This window comes from Leptonychotes weddellii, chromosome 13 (assembly GCF_054177405.1).
Source record: "Leptonychotes weddellii isolate Sample4059 chromosome 13, ASM5417740v2, whole genome shotgun sequence".
Lineage (NCBI taxonomy): Eukaryota > Metazoa > Chordata > Mammalia > Carnivora > Phocidae > Leptonychotes > Leptonychotes weddellii.
The window spans coordinates 12,964,658-12,980,380 of NC_138381.1; the positions used below are offsets into that span (position 1 = coordinate 12,964,658).

The following is a 15,723-nucleotide window of genomic DNA, read 5'->3' on the forward strand; positions in this document are numbered from 1 at the left end:
GTTGCCAAAGGGATTTTGTAGAGCATTAAACAGTTCAGTTTTACAACTAAAACAAAATAACTTCTAATGATAACAAAGAGATCACTTTAGAGATAGGAAATGTCTTTAGAGAATTTTACATTTGATTTTATGAGTATTTTTACTTAACTTTCTTAGTCTTACAAAGATTAGTGTGTTTAGACTACAAAAAGGGGCAGGTGGGGAGAGGAAGCACCTAAAAAGGATCTAAAACAATCCGGTGATTAGATGTTGGGTGGGGGAAATGAAGGCAAATTTTAACATTAAAAAAGGCATGGAAATGTTGATAAGACAATGGCTTCAAGATCTCAAAGAATTCTAAAACAGAAAAGGAAGCACTACATTTAGATCAGATGCCAAGGAGGAAATGTTTGAGTGCTTCAGATCAAGAAGAAAAATTCTATGGTTTAGAAAGGTAACACATTAGTCCAGTAAATTATAGTTCACTGCTTGCCCTTATTGTTCCATTAAAATTATTTCCTATAACTCAAGCTTCATTTAAAATTTTTAAGTAGATGTTATTTTAAAATTTTCCATTTGGTCTTTTGCCTAGATATTAAGCAATACCAAATTACAATTAAATTCAAGCGATGATAAATGTACACCCTCTGATTTAGATTTTCAGTTGAAACTTGTCAGGGTGTTGACAGTAATACATTTAAAAAAGGAAGAGGGGCGCCTGGCTGGTCAGTTGGTAGAGCATGTGACTCTTGATCTCTGGGTTCTGAGTTCAAGCCTCATGATGGGCATAGAGCTTACTTAAAAAAATAAAAAGAAATAAAGAAATAGGGAAATAAAGAAAGGAAGGAAGGAGGGAGGGAGGAAGGTAGGACATTACAAAGACTCACATAAGAAAAAAAACAAGATTACTCACCTTTGGAACAAGTTCTATACTTCAAGGCTCCTAAAGTATCTATTCTTAGAATTATTATCTACTGCTTATTATTTTCTTAGAATTACTCCTAAGGTTCAACCTTCAGGAAGCCTAATGAAAATACTTGAATGACTTTAAAATCCTGATACTGCTGGGGTGCCTGGGCTCAGTAGGTTAAGCATCTGCCTTCAGCTTAGGTCATGATCTCAGGGTCCTGAGATCAAGCCCCGTCTCAGGCTCCCTGCACGTTCAGCACGGAGTCTACTGCTCTGCCCGCCCCCAATAAATCTTAAAAAAAAAAACCCAAAAAACTGATACTGCTAAAGAGAATGTGATTTACTTCCAAAATTAACATACACATACAAACACACATTAAATAGTAAAAGAGATGGACAAAGCTTACCTACGTCACCATACTATCTATTTTACTTATCTACTATTGTTTTGTATAACTCTTGAAGGGGTTCAGAACAAGTCTCCCCAGAATGTGCCATTTTGGCATGTGGACTATTTTGAGCTGAAGGCAATCAAGATCCAGCAGAACCAAAGAAAAACTTTTACCTCTTCCTTAAACTACCAAAAATAATTTAGATAGGCGGCCTGCCCAGAAAGAGAGCTACTTCCAAGAAATAGGTATTTTATCTGAATGACTTATCTATATGAAAGGACAAACACCTAATTACCAACATCTGCTCTTCTTATTGTCCTGTGAATCACCCTCCTCCCCGTTTTTACACCATTAGCTCAAGATGGCATATATGCCTAATTAATTGCCCAGCTTGTCCTTGGATCTTATATTGCTATGCGGCCCTCCTATACATAGGTAACTGAATTTATTTTTCTCCTATGAATCTGTCCTATATTAATCTGATTATTAGACTAGCTAAAGAACTTAGAAGGACAGAAGTAAAACCTTTTCCTCCCCACCACTCTCATATAGTTATAATTACTGGGCTATTATAACTCATAAGTTAAAAAATTCATCATGGAGCAAACATGAATGTAATATAAAAGAGCAAAGTTTGGTTTCTCAGAAGATAAGCAGCTCTTTAGAGATACTACTACATTTAAAACTTTTAGGGTGGAGCACCAGGGTGGCTCAGTAAGTTAAGTGTCTGACTCTTGGTTTCAGCTCCGGTCATGGGATCAAGCCCTTCAACAGGCTCTCTGCTCAGTGCAGAGTCTGCTGAGATTATCTCCCCCTCTTTTTCCCTCTCTCTCCTTCTCTCTGTTCTTCCCCCTGCTCATGTGATGCTCTCACTCTCTTTCTCAAAAATAAATAAATAAAATTAAAAAAAAAACTTTTAGGGAATTGGTTCTCTCCTTTGCCTCTTTTTTTCCCCCAGCTTTAATGAGATATATTTTATATATCATAAAAATTCAAGTGTACAGTCAGTGGTTTTTAGTATATTCAGAGTCATGCAACTACCACCAGTCTAATTTTGGAACAATTTCAACGTCTCAAAAAGAAAGCTTGGACTCATTCCCCATTTCCACTTGCCCATCCCCATTCCAGGCCCAGACTTCTCCTTTGCTTTTCCGAGTCAGCTTTCCTTGGCATAGAATGAAAATAAAAATTAAATTTAGATATATCATTTAAAAATGCTTTTAGAAGTAATCTTTTATGAAATCTTATTTTTAAATTACAGAATTTTCCCTTCAAATGCATTTAAAGCAGAGACTGTGAAAAATCAACTCCTTTAGCCTATACACATACATTTATTCTGTAGTTTGGTTTGAAAGATTCAAATTCTTCAATGAACTCATTAAGATGAGCTACTACATAAGCCACAAATAGAAAATTTGTTCATGATTTTTTTTCCTCCTCAAATCAATAGACAAGTAGGTCTTTAAAATACTTTTAAAAAAGATTACCATTACTTAACAGTAGATAGGAGGAAATTTTTTTTCACTTTTTATTATCTCTGAAATTGGGGTACACCTTATAATGGAGAATGATATAATTTCATTGGAATTCCTCTTTCGTAAAGGTACATAATTGTTACAATTAATGGCATCTTAGATTTGAAATATTACAGTATGTTAAATTTAGAAAATGCAATAATTATGACCTAAAGATTGAATGAGGTTGTTACTTTTCTTTTAAAAAACAAAAATAAATAACACATCTTTATTCACTGTGCTTTCCACTTTTATAAAAAAAATAGTAAGTTTAATTTATTAGATAGCTTTAATTAACCTTTATGTCACTCCCTTTAAGAGAATGGGTCAAAAAAACAATTAAATGGATCATAAAGAGCATTCTTTTCTTTTTTATTGTTTAGGTATATTCCTTATTGTTTAAAAATATTTATAAAATCATGTTTGATATCGATTGTCTTCTATTTAATTAGTAAAGGCAATACTGGTTTGTCAAACTTTCATTTTAATTATATATATGTAAGTATATACTGGCACATCACGTAAAATGTCTCTTACTGAGTGTGCCCAATAAAGTTTGAAAAACACTAATTTAAAACATGTTTAAAAGACTATAAAAAGACTAGATATTTTGCAGCCTTAAGAACAAGAAAGTTCTTTATATACTGACATAGAAAGATACAAAAATATAATGTTACATGGAAAAAAAGTAAAGTAAAGAATAGTACATAGGAGTGTAGTACTTTGTGTAAGTCATGGAAGAAAGATCATATATTTGAGTTTGCTTACATGCACAAAATATTTCTGAAAAAATACAGTGCAGTTCTATAATATTTGGAGACTTCAATATCCTAGTTTCAATAATGGATACACCACTAAACAGATCAGTAAGGAAACAGAGGACCTGAACACCATAAAATAATTAAATCTAATAGACATTTATAAAACACTCACTCTGACAACAGCAAAAGATATATTTTTCTCCACTTCATCTAAAACTAATGATGTAATGTATGGGGATTAACATAAGAATAAAAAAAAAAAAAAAATCAGGATCAGAATTAAAAAAAAAAAAAAAGATATATTTTTCTCAAGTGTACATGGAACATTCTCAAGAATAGACCGGATGTTAGGCCAGACAATTCTCAGTAGTATATATATATATATCTTAGGAATTTTTAGATGCAAAACTGTGCAAAAAAATACTAACACCAAATCCAACAGCACATTAAAAGGATTATACACTGTGACCAAGTGGGATTTGTCCCAGGAATGCAAGGGTAGTTCAATATTTGAAAAATCAATAACGTATTATACTACATCAATGGAACGAAGGGAAAATAATTATCATCTCAATTGATGCAGAAAAAGCATCTGACAGAATTCAACATCCCTTCATGATAAAAACACTGCAAACTAGGAAAAGAAGAAAACTTCCTTAATCCATACCCAGTATCATATTCAGTGGTGAAAAACTGAAAGCTTTCCCCATAAAATCAGGAATAAGACAAAAATATCTGCTTTCTCAAAACACTGCTATTCAACATTGTACTGTAAGCCCTAGCCAGAGAAATTAAGCAAGAGAAAGAAATAAAAGCCATCCAAAACTGGAAAGTTAGAAGCAAAACTCTATTTGCAGATAATGTTATTCCAGATAAAGAAAATCACATTATAATCCACAAAAAAACTACTAGAACCAATTTAACTAATTCAGTAAAGTTGCAAGGTAAGAGATTACCACACAAATATCAGTTCTGTTTCTATAAATCAGCAATGAACAATCTGAAAGGAAATTAAGGGGAAAATTCCATTTACAATACCATCCAAAACAATGAAATACCTAAGAATAAATTAAAACAAGTGAAGAAAAAAAAAAAGTAACAAAAGGGGCACCTAGGTGGCTCAGTAGGTTAAATGTCACTCTTGGTTTGGGCTCAGGCTGTGATCTCATGGGTTGAGGGATCACGCCCAGCGTTAGGCTCTGTGCTCAGCAAGGAGTTTGCCTGAAAGAGTCTCTCCCTTTGCCTCTATCCCACCCATGCATGCACCCTCTTTCTCTCTAAAATAAATAAATAAACCTTTAAAAAAACTAAAAGGAAGTGAAGGATTAGACATAGAAAACTACAAAACAATGCTGAAAGCAATTAAAGACATAAATAAATGAAAAGAATCCCATGTTCATGAGTTGGAAGAATTACTGCCGTTAGAATGGCAGTACTCCTTGGGTGCTTGGGTGGCTCAGTCGGTTGGACTTCTGCCTTCAGCTCTGGTCATGATCCTGGAGTCCAGGGATTGAGCCTTGCATCAGGCTCCCTGCTTAGTGGGGAGTCTGCTTCTCCCTGTCCCTCACCTCCTCTCTCTCTCTCACAAATAAATAAAATCTTAAAAAAAAAAAAAAAAAAGGAATGGCAGTACTCCCTAAAGTGATCTATAAATTCAAGGCAATTCTTATCAAAATTTCTATGATCTTTACTGCAGAATGAAAGTAGAGTATCAAATTCCTATGGAACTGCAAGGGGCCTTGAATAGGTAAACAATATTGAAAAAGAAAAAAAAAGAGAATTCATACTTCCCAATTTCAAAACTTGGTGCAAAGCTACAGTAATCAAAATAGTGTGGTTGGTACAGGCATAGGCTAAACATAAAGACCAAAAGAACAGAACTGAGAGTCTAGAAATAAATCCAAACATCTGCAGACAACTGATTTCTGACAAAGGTGCCAAGACTATTCAGTGGGGAAACATTTCAAGAAATAGTGCTGGGACAACTGGACAATCACACAAAAAGAATAAAACTGGACCCCTGCCTCACTCCATATACAAATACAAAATGTATCAACGACCTATATATAAGAGCTAAAGCTATAAAACTATTAGAAGTAAGCATAGGGGATAAATCTTGGCTTCAGACTTGGCAATAGATTCTTAGATTTGACACCAAAAACACAAGCAACAAAAGAAAAACATTTAAATGTCCATCAAAGGACATTTTCAAAAATGTGAAAAGACAAGCTATCAAATGGAAGGAAATATTTGCAAATCATATATAAAATAAGGGTTTAATATCCAGAATTGTAAGAACTCTTACAACTCAAAAACAAAGACAACCTAATTAAAAAATGGGCAAAAGACTTACTAAAAACTATAACATTTATTGCATGTGGAATAGTGGCTTAGGGACAGGGGAAGAGTTTTTGTTGTTTATCTTTTTATATTTAAAAAGAAGCTAAACCATGTAAATGTGTTACTTAATCAAAACCTTAAATCATGTTTCTAATGATTTATTTATTTATTTAACCAGCTAGGATATTACTACGACCAGTTTACTGAAGGACATTTTAATTGTATTTACATATTAATAAAAGGCTTATCCTGATAAAAGATTATATAAAACTTGAAAAATAAGAAAAAATCAAAATATTAATCCTTTAATCACAAGACCTTTTTAAAAATTCATATTTAAGGAATTAAGGTAAAATATTAAATAAAAGTAATCTAATATCAAAGCATGAAATGAAATAAACGTTTTGTCCTTTCATGCCCTGGGATTGGTTTCAAACCAAACCATTATTTACCAATTTAGTTTCAAGAGAATACAACTTTGATATATTATAAATGGTAAATTTTCTGATAAAATAGAGTAATGTACAAATAAATAAAGATAAACGATCACTTCTTCATGAAATTATAAGTATATAGTTTTTAAATACAAAAAACTTAAAATCAGCCATAAAAGTAAACATCATACCACAAACGAAATGTGTGTATGTATAAATATATATGGCTTCATATATATTTATATATGTAACGTATCTGATTACTGATGATGCAAATTTATAAATACTTCATGCAGTACAATCAGATTTTAGTGGTAGAATCTTTTATGATAAAAAAAGGGAAAATTAAAATAAGGCTTAAACTGCATCTCATAACAATTAGGTTTCTGTGCTATTTTAAAGATTATATTAAGGAAACATAGTAAAAGGGATGCAAACATTAATGCATTGCATGGATTATGTTACAAGCTAAAAAAGGAAAAGAAGCTCAAACACCATTCTGCCAGGCAGACCTGCAAAACAATCTGAAATTGGACACTGATCCTTCAAGATACAGGAATCTTCCACAGTTATTGATATCGCACAACTATTTTTATATATTAGGTAAAATAAAGCCACCAGTAAGAAAACAGTCTTAAATCTTTTCTTAAATTCAAAACACCTATAGGAGTAAAAATTTTTAACGTAAGTTTTACATGTAAGTTTCTACAAGTAAGTTTTCTTGAGGATCAGTACAAATTTCTTGTGCTAAACGGATAATTAAGGATAAGCTTTATATGGGTTTTGCCAATGCATTGTATACCTATCATACTGTAGGTCCCAAGAATTATGATTGAAATCAGTGGTAAATATTAAGAAGATAATAGAAGACTTATAGGATATATTCTAAAATATTTTTACCCCGTTTTTTGTAAAAAATTTTGTGAATTAGAAGTCGTTTTTATAAATTGAATAATTCAAATAAATTATTAAACTTGGTTACAAATAAATCACCCACTGTCATTTAAATTAGATTATAGATAACTTTTTATTACATAAATATAACTCTAAAGATAACTCCTTACAGTATGGCTCATAACAGAGGCTACTGTATTTTAGATATTTTAAGCATCTGTCAATAACAGAGTTAACTATGAGAAAAGCAAAAGAAGGTACTTTCAAAAGTTATTGTCAATACTATAACTATCCTATCATCGTAAGACAAGTGTGATTATTGACAAACAAATATAATAAAACTAACATTTATAATAGGTCACTACAAGTATATTTAGGAAAAAAGTTACATTATTAGTCCCGGTTAATTTTCAATACAAAGAGGGTCTATTTTTGAATACGTATCAAGCATATCATATCAAGAACAGAGATAAAATAAATTAGTTAACTGGTAATGTAAAAAACGGACAGTATTTATGGCACATAAATGGACCTACAGTAATAGTTAGTGTTGCAGAAGCTAATGATGCTTTAAGCAAAACTGGAAAAACATGAATACCATGCAGTTTTACTGAACTCACCTGACAGAGGTGTAAAACCATTCTCTAGGAGCAGAGATGCATGCACAAAAGTAAGAATATGATTGCAAGTAATAGACTTTAACAAAATAAAAATATAACACTAAACTTCAAAGTGACAGAAAATGGACAACATGATGAGATTACTGGGATGAAAACCCTTCTATGTGTCTCACCTCTCTCTTTGCCAACAGTACATTAGGAACAATGTGTGGCAGGCAGCGCCCCAGCATTAACATAACGCTTTTCTCACTATCTGCAATCCGAGACACCTAGGAAACCAAAGAATTAATAAATGATGACAGTGTAGAACTTCCATGAATGATGGTTCTTGAAGTTCATGGTTTAGACCCTGCCACCTCTGCCCATCCAAAATTCCATCTTCTGATGGTAATGGTAATAACAAGGACATCCCCATCAACAACAAGAACTGTGGTCTCATGTAGGATAACCATTTCTGTAAGCATGAAATGGGTTGAAAACACCAGGAAGAAGCAAGCGTGAATCAGAGGAGCCCTACTAGGCCGCAGTTCTGGGAACAACTACGGATAACACAGGACTGACATAGCTTCAGTGGTTTTTCTTTTATTCTTGAAAAGATGCCCTACATAGCTTCAATCTATGCCTATGGCAATCAAACTGTTGAGTTTGTAGAGCGAAGCTGTGTACAAGAGGAGGCCCGGAGGCTGACCCAGTCTTGCTGTGAGGATTGCCAGAAATGTATTCAAACCATCCGTTAGCTCTTTCATATTAGCAATGACATTGTGAAATTGAAGCCCACAAGAGGTCGAGTGGAATCAACCATAAAACAACAACTAAAAAGGGGAGAAGTGAGTATTAAGATAGAAAGAAAAAAATAACAAAATACCCTGTCAGGATGAGCCTCCAATAATTACAAAGCACTTGAGGAAAACAAATCTGAGAACAAACTCAGCAATCAAAGATAACCACTCCTGGGGCACCTGGGTGGCTCAGTCAGTTAAGAATCTGCTTTCAGCCCAGGTCATGATCTCAGGGCTCTGGGATGGAGCCTAGCATCGTCTAGCGTCATGGGGCTCCCTACTCAGTGGGGAGTCTGTTTCTTGGTCTCCCTCTGCCCCTCCACACCACTTGTGCTCTCTCTCTCTCAAATAAATAAACTCTTAAAAAAAAAAAAAGATAACCACTCCTAATGAAGTAAAAATAATGGAGTAATCTAAAAATAACCAAAATATAAACAATATGTACACTTACACTGGTTTCCAAATTATACCAAAAAGAGGCATATTACCGTATGTCAGACATAACAAATTAAAAATAGACTACAAAAGGTCACTTTGATACTAAACAAAACTTTAATCCAAAGGACAGAAATAATCAAATACCTTTTTAAAAGTTTAAAATTCTAGGAATTATTTTTTAGAGCATTATTTTAAAAAATAGATATTTATTTGAAATGGAGTCTTATCACAGCTGTTTTTGGATGAGATACTAAGAAAAACCAAATATTTTAAGAAAGTTCCAAGAATATATGATATAATTTACCTCTGATCCTAAACGACTATCTGCTGACATTCGACAAAAAGAGAGTAGAGCTTGGTGGAAAGCAGGAGACAATTTCCTAGAAGAAAAATTGGACGAAAAGGGGAGAGTACCAAACAGTTACCACTGGCATTTAGGAGAAGGTAAGCTGCATGTTATAACTACTATACCTGCATTAATAGTGCCCCACAAATGCTAAATGGATTTTTCAGCCACCAATGACTTGCAGGATACTTCACTAGAGAATTACACAGGGGAAAAAATTAGCAATAACTGATTTTAAAAAAGTTTAATGATATGTGAATGAACAGCCGTAATGTCAACGGATCAAACCTGAAATGTAGAACAGGTCAATGATTACAGAAAGTATTTGCAAAATCTGAAATGAGGACTTTTTTCTCCCTAATTCTCTCTGGTCCCAGAAAGGTAAACAGTGGATACAAAGTTGCTGACAGGAATTAAAATTTTGCAGACCTCTCTAATGATAATGATAAACCTTAATATTAGAAATCCACAAAAAACAGGTAAAAATTAAAGATAAATGAAGCAGAGGCTCAGTCAACATTCACGGTATATTGTAAAGAAAGTATATATTTTTTGTAACTGAAAATATTAGCTTATTTACGTTTAAAAAACGAGGTTAAAACATTTGTATCTCTAAAACGACACTAGTTTTTATGTAGTAGTATTCATAAAATATGACTATGAGTTGTGCTTTATGTGTTCAATCCACAAAGAAAAGAGCTAACACTAAAAGTTACAAAACAGAGGTTATTTAGTATAGTATACACTACAAAGTGGCATTCAGTGATTTCTATGATCACAGGGAGTAATGTACCAAAGCTTGAGTCTATTTGCTCATCTATTTCCTCCTCCCATATTCTTTCAGTGGAACAGCCATGATCCATCTAATCAACCAACCCAGAAACCACAAATCAGCCTTTATTTTTCCCTTTCATTTCACCCCAAATCCAATCAAGCTTTTACCTTCTAACTATCTTAAATTCTACTTACTTCTTTCTAATACAAGTCAGGCCTTAACCATTTCTTACCTGGATTCTTCCAAAATACACCCTATTAGTCTTCTTTCCTCCCGTCTTGCTACCCTCCAATCACCTCTACCTTAGAGGATTCTTTCTAAAACTTAGATACCTACCATGTCCCAGCTCTCTAAAATGAGTTAACATGGCTTACATGACTTAGTCTTTGATTAAACCTTACTAAACTCTTCTTAGTTCCCCAAAACGTGTGGCATTCTCCTAGCACATGCTATCCTCCATTACTGGGAACACTCTGCCTCCTACCTCTTTGTTTGGTTAACTCCTATTTAGTCGTCATGCCTCAGGTTAGACACTTCTTCCCTGAAAACTTCCCTGTTCTGATGACTAGCTTAGGTGCCCTGATTGTGTGTTTCCAAAGCAAGGTGAACTTCTCTTATATTACTATTTTTCATACTTTATTATGATTGTCTGATTGTTGGTCTCTCTCATACTATAATGTTTGTGACTGAAGGGATTACTGCATGTTTTGCCTTCCAGTATATTCCTTGTTAACACTGCCTAGCACATAGTTAAGAGCTAAAAAAATTAGTTGAACAAATTTAACAACCACGTTTCTCCAGAAAGTAGCTTTGCATACCAAAAGAGATATATGGAAGTACTCCTAAACACTAAAGAACTATTACAAATGCCATTATTGTTGAGTATCATAACAGATTTTTATGACTCTATCTTATCCATACTAGAAAAAATGCAACTTGAAGACTGGGCCGTATCTCTTTCAACTCTGTAACCTCCCCAATACCTAAAGAAAAATATGGCTAGTAGGTATACAAAAAGTTGTGGCTCATCAGCAAATCTTTCGATTTGCTTTTAAAAAAAAAATCAAATACTTCCTACTAATAATGAGTGCCTCTAAGTCTAAAAGAAATCAGTCATACTTTCCTATTATATCCCAACACTAGGTGTAATATCCCTCTGTTTAATACAAGGAGGAAGTATGACTTGTGGCTCAGAATTGCACTACAGAATGTTTGTGAGGATGAAATAAGTTAGGATACAGAAAGAATTTAGAACTAAAATATAAAAAAGAACACAGTAGATATTCCTTTCTTAAAATGATTTACAACCTAAAAATTTTTTAAATTATATTTTTTCTCCACTAGAAAAATCTGATCTTAAAGGGCAAGTACCACTGTTACCTCATCTGATTTCAATCACTGAGACAGACCCAATAAAAATTAAGTAAATGAATCAAGAGAATACTAATAATACAGTATTAGTAATGGAAGCAGACACAGGAAAAAGGACTAGGAGCAGAAACAATTCCCCTATTTACATTGGTAACTATGCAGTACCAAAATCTTCTACTGAGTCTGTTAATGACTGAACAGAGAAAAGGTAAAAATCACTGGCTTTAGGGGTGCCTGGGTGGCTAGTCGGCTGAGTGTCCGACTCTTGGTTTTGGCTCAGGTCGTGATCTCAGGATTGTGAGACGGAGCCCTGCATTGGCTCTGCACTCCTCAGGGAGTCTGCTTCATATTCGCTCTCCTTCTTCCTCTGCCTCTCCCGATTGTGCATGTGCACTCTCTTTCTCTCTCTCAAATAAAATAAATCTTTAAAAAAAAATCACTGGTTACAGGAGTTTACAGCACACAGAACATACATATTATTTTATGGGTTTAAGTACTTTGCTAAGCTAGAAGAAGCTACCCCATTTATGTTTTAATTCTCTTTAATGTAATTGAACTTAGTAATTACTTCGTGATATGTTTTTGAGACATGTACCTTGCTATGTGTTAAGTTCATGCCAAATGTAAAAATTCATACATCTGACCTGCAAAATAAGAAATGAAGCTCTTCCAGTTTGGCAAGGTATTAAATAGCTGAAAGATGCATTTCAAAACATAGGCTGCATACTAACCTGTTAGGTTTATCAAAATGGACTATGTTTTTACTTGATGGAGAAGAAGATGGCATTTCTTCTTTTTCTCTCCTGGGGACAGAATTTGGGAAATTCTCTTTAGGAATAGTGGAATCAACTTCATCTGATTTTGAAAGATGGATATCTTGGTCTTTTTGCTTGTCTGAGCTATTTATAACTGGATTTTGTCCACTGTCTTCAGAGTCCTTATGATCCAAAGAAGGCTGAACAGAGTCACAAACTACTGGGATGGTGAAGTGTTCGTTTTTGAGGAAATCCATTTCACTGTAGAAAGAAAGAGAAATTATCAGAGAACAACTATATTCTTAAAACTTTGGCAATAGCATAAGCCTCATACTAGGTTTCATGCATTAAAAGTAAAACATATTAATAGAAAATTGTTTGGCAACTGATTTAAGCTTTTCTGTACTACATAAAGGAATGCTTCATATACCTAAAAGTATAACTACAAACTCTTACTAATGAAGCATAAAAATGACCTTATAAACTTTGAATTGGCATTTAGCCTTCTTTTCTATATTTGCACAATGGGAATAATTTCATCTAACCCACAGGATTATAATAAGAATTAAATGAAATAATCAGTGGGAAATATTTACAACATTAGTGTGAAGGAGTTATTTTATTAATACTGACACAACCATGGGGAACCAATTACATGATTACTACTATTTTGGGGAAAAAGAACATATTAAATATTTAAAACAATTATAAGACTTTCTTTCAGAAGTATTAGAATATGAAAAATTGTCTTACAACTGAAATATTATTTTATATATTTATATAATCTGTCAGTTTCTTTAAAAACTTTCAGAGGTTTTTTAGAAATGATGATTAAGTACTAACCTTTCAAGTCTTCTGATTTGCTCCATCAAAGACCATTTCTCACTATTTAATAAACTAATTTTATCTTCTAATTTCTGTACTAGCAAGGAGTTCTAAAATCAAAATGGGAGAAAAACAGAAACTCAAGATCTCATAGCATGCTTTTACACAATTTAAATACTTCTAGTGGACTTGACTAGTTAGTTAATATTGCTCACCTCTATAATCTGAGGAGTTTCAAGGCTTGGAGGAAGGCTGCCTAAAACTGGTGTAAGAGCCTCTAATTCATCTTCTTCCACACCACTGGCCACATCCACAAGATCTTTCCCAGCCACTTGATGATTTCCAAAATCTCGGTAGAGCTGCAGTAAGTCTGGAGGTTTTGGAATGTTTAATCCTACATCATCCCAGAGTTCAAAATCCTAAAAGATAAATAATAATATTTTTAAAAACTATGAAGAAATTTTATCCTGCATTTTTGAGATTCATTTTATTCCTTATAGTTAATATCTTGAAAACCTAACACAATCATAATTTTGTTATATATGCAAAGTGTATGTTCCAAGTGAGAAAACATCATTGTTAAACTTACTTTACATCTTCCACTGTATATGATATTATTCTTGTAAGTTTCCTGATATTCTAGGTAAACAGGTTTAACTGTCTTAGATGTCAAAATGTTACACATACAATCTTGTTATTAAGTCTCTCAAAAATGCAAACTCTTAACCTTCAAGATTGTGTTAACTTTCAAGCTTGTAAAACATAAATATTTGCATGAAGTCATACAACATGTCTACATTAAGAAAATCTTAGTTCATAAGTTTACCCATTATTTATAAGTAAACTAATTGATGGCATTAATTTTGTTCTTCCTTTCTTTATTATTCTAACCTATATATATTTAGTGTAATCTCTGGTGGGTTAGCAAGCAATTTAATCTGTTTGCCGTCTTGCGATAGCTGTTTGAATCTAATTTATATTATTAAAAATGCTTCTTACAATTTTCAGAATCCAAATGGCTATTCTTCAATTTGTTGTGTATGAAACATTCTCTTGAATTCAATCTAATACAATTCTATTACTAAAGTACAAAAAGGCATAGCACCTCAAGCATTCCATGAGCAAAGATTTTTTGAAGAGCTTTATAAAATTCCAGAGTAATTAATCACACACAAATATATTGTCCTACCATTCTCTTTCTCTAATACCTCAAAATTTAGTATTAATTTGATATCTTGTAACTTATTTATTTATAATTTATTTGGGAAACCCTCTTTGAGAAACTATGGCATATTCATTTGAATGTTCTAAATGTGACATTCTTACTCCTTTGAAGCTTTATTTTTTTTTTAAGATTTTATTTATTTGAGAGAGAGACAAAGCGAGAGAAGGAACACAAGCAGGGGGAGTGGGAGAGGGAGAAGCAGGCTTCCAGCTGAGCAGGGAGCCCGATGAGGGGCTCGATCCCAGGACCCTGGGATCATGACCTGAGCCGAAGGCAGATGCTTAACCACTGAGCCACTCAGGTGTCCCTTTGAAGCTTTATTTGAATAATGAGAATACCCATTATTGAGGCTTAAATCTGAGGCAAATATAAGGCAGGTATTAAAAATGGGGGCTTTGGAGAAATTGGACCCAAGATGAAATTCGTATCTGTCTCTGTTTATCACTGTTATAAATTAATTTGAAACTTAAACAGGTCATCTGTATAATGGATATAATACTCACCTCTTAGGGTTTTTATAAGGATAAAATAAAATGTATATTAAGATCTTAACACAGTGCTTGGCCTACAACAAGAACTAAACAAACTTAAGCTTTTTAAAAAAGTTATTAAATGACTATTACACATATTATTCAAATGTCCATTTATCTAACTATATTCATCAAACATTTATTAGATATCTGCTGTGTGCTTAGAAAAAGGAATAAAATATTGTCTCCACTCAGGGGCTTTCACAGTTCAAGTGAGGACATAAACAGGTACTCTTAGTATTATAGATATTATAATTAAAGAGCTGTCAAGAATTCAGAGAAAGGAGTCAATTTCTGTCTTGAGGTAGAAGGAAAGATTTTGGAAAGGTGATGACCTGTGCACTCTCTTGGAAAAGGTTTAGGTATTTATAAGGCACAAGGCAATGAAGGGATAAGGGAACTAATTATTTGAGAGACAAGGGGAAGAATGAACAAAAGCACAAAACCCTGAAGGAATCAGATATGTTGAGGGGGATGCAAGCCCTTCTGTTTGGCAAGATTATAATGAATAGGCAAAAGATAATATTGGAGAGGCAGGTGGAGGATAAGCTAAAAAGAAAGTTGAGAGTGCTTATAAATTTAGAATTGATAAGGAAGGAGTTAAAGCAGTAGGTAGGAGAGATGCATGACATGAAAACGGAGAGATTTAGAAGGCGGAGATACAGATGTAGTGGGAGTAAGACAGTGACAAAATTGAGTGTGGCGATGGGAGCATGACCAAAAGAATACCAGACTGCATGGGCAGAGAAGTGTTTGGTAACTAGCGTTACAGAATTTTACCGTATGTAGGACTTAAAAAATTAAAGAAACTAGATAAAAGAGAAAATAAATAGATT

The 15,723-nt window shown here is 33.4% G+C and overlaps 1 protein-coding gene across 9 annotated transcripts in view; it reads right to left on the reverse strand.

Moving 5' to 3' along the window:
* Positions 1–15,723, reverse strand: part of RELCH (RAB11 binding and LisH domain, coiled-coil and HEAT repeat containing) — a 110,002-nt gene that overhangs the window by 63,243 nt on the left and 31,036 nt on the right. For all 9 annotated transcript variants that reach the window (XR_014139559.1, XM_081801067.1, XM_081801066.1 and 6 more), the window contains exons 6-10: positions 13,348–13,551; positions 13,151–13,242; positions 12,284–12,568; positions 9,365–9,440; positions 8,017–8,112 (exon numbers count right to left, since the gene is read on the reverse strand). Coding sequence is in view for 8 of the 9 variants with exons in the window: in XM_081801067.1 (XP_081657193.1) it covers positions 8,017–8,112; positions 9,365–9,440; positions 12,284–12,568; positions 13,151–13,242; positions 13,348–13,551 (753 nt within the window). In the remaining variant the exon portion in view is untranslated. The remainder of the gene's footprint in view (positions 1–8,016; positions 8,113–9,364; positions 9,441–12,283; positions 12,569–13,150; positions 13,243–13,347; positions 13,552–15,723) is intronic.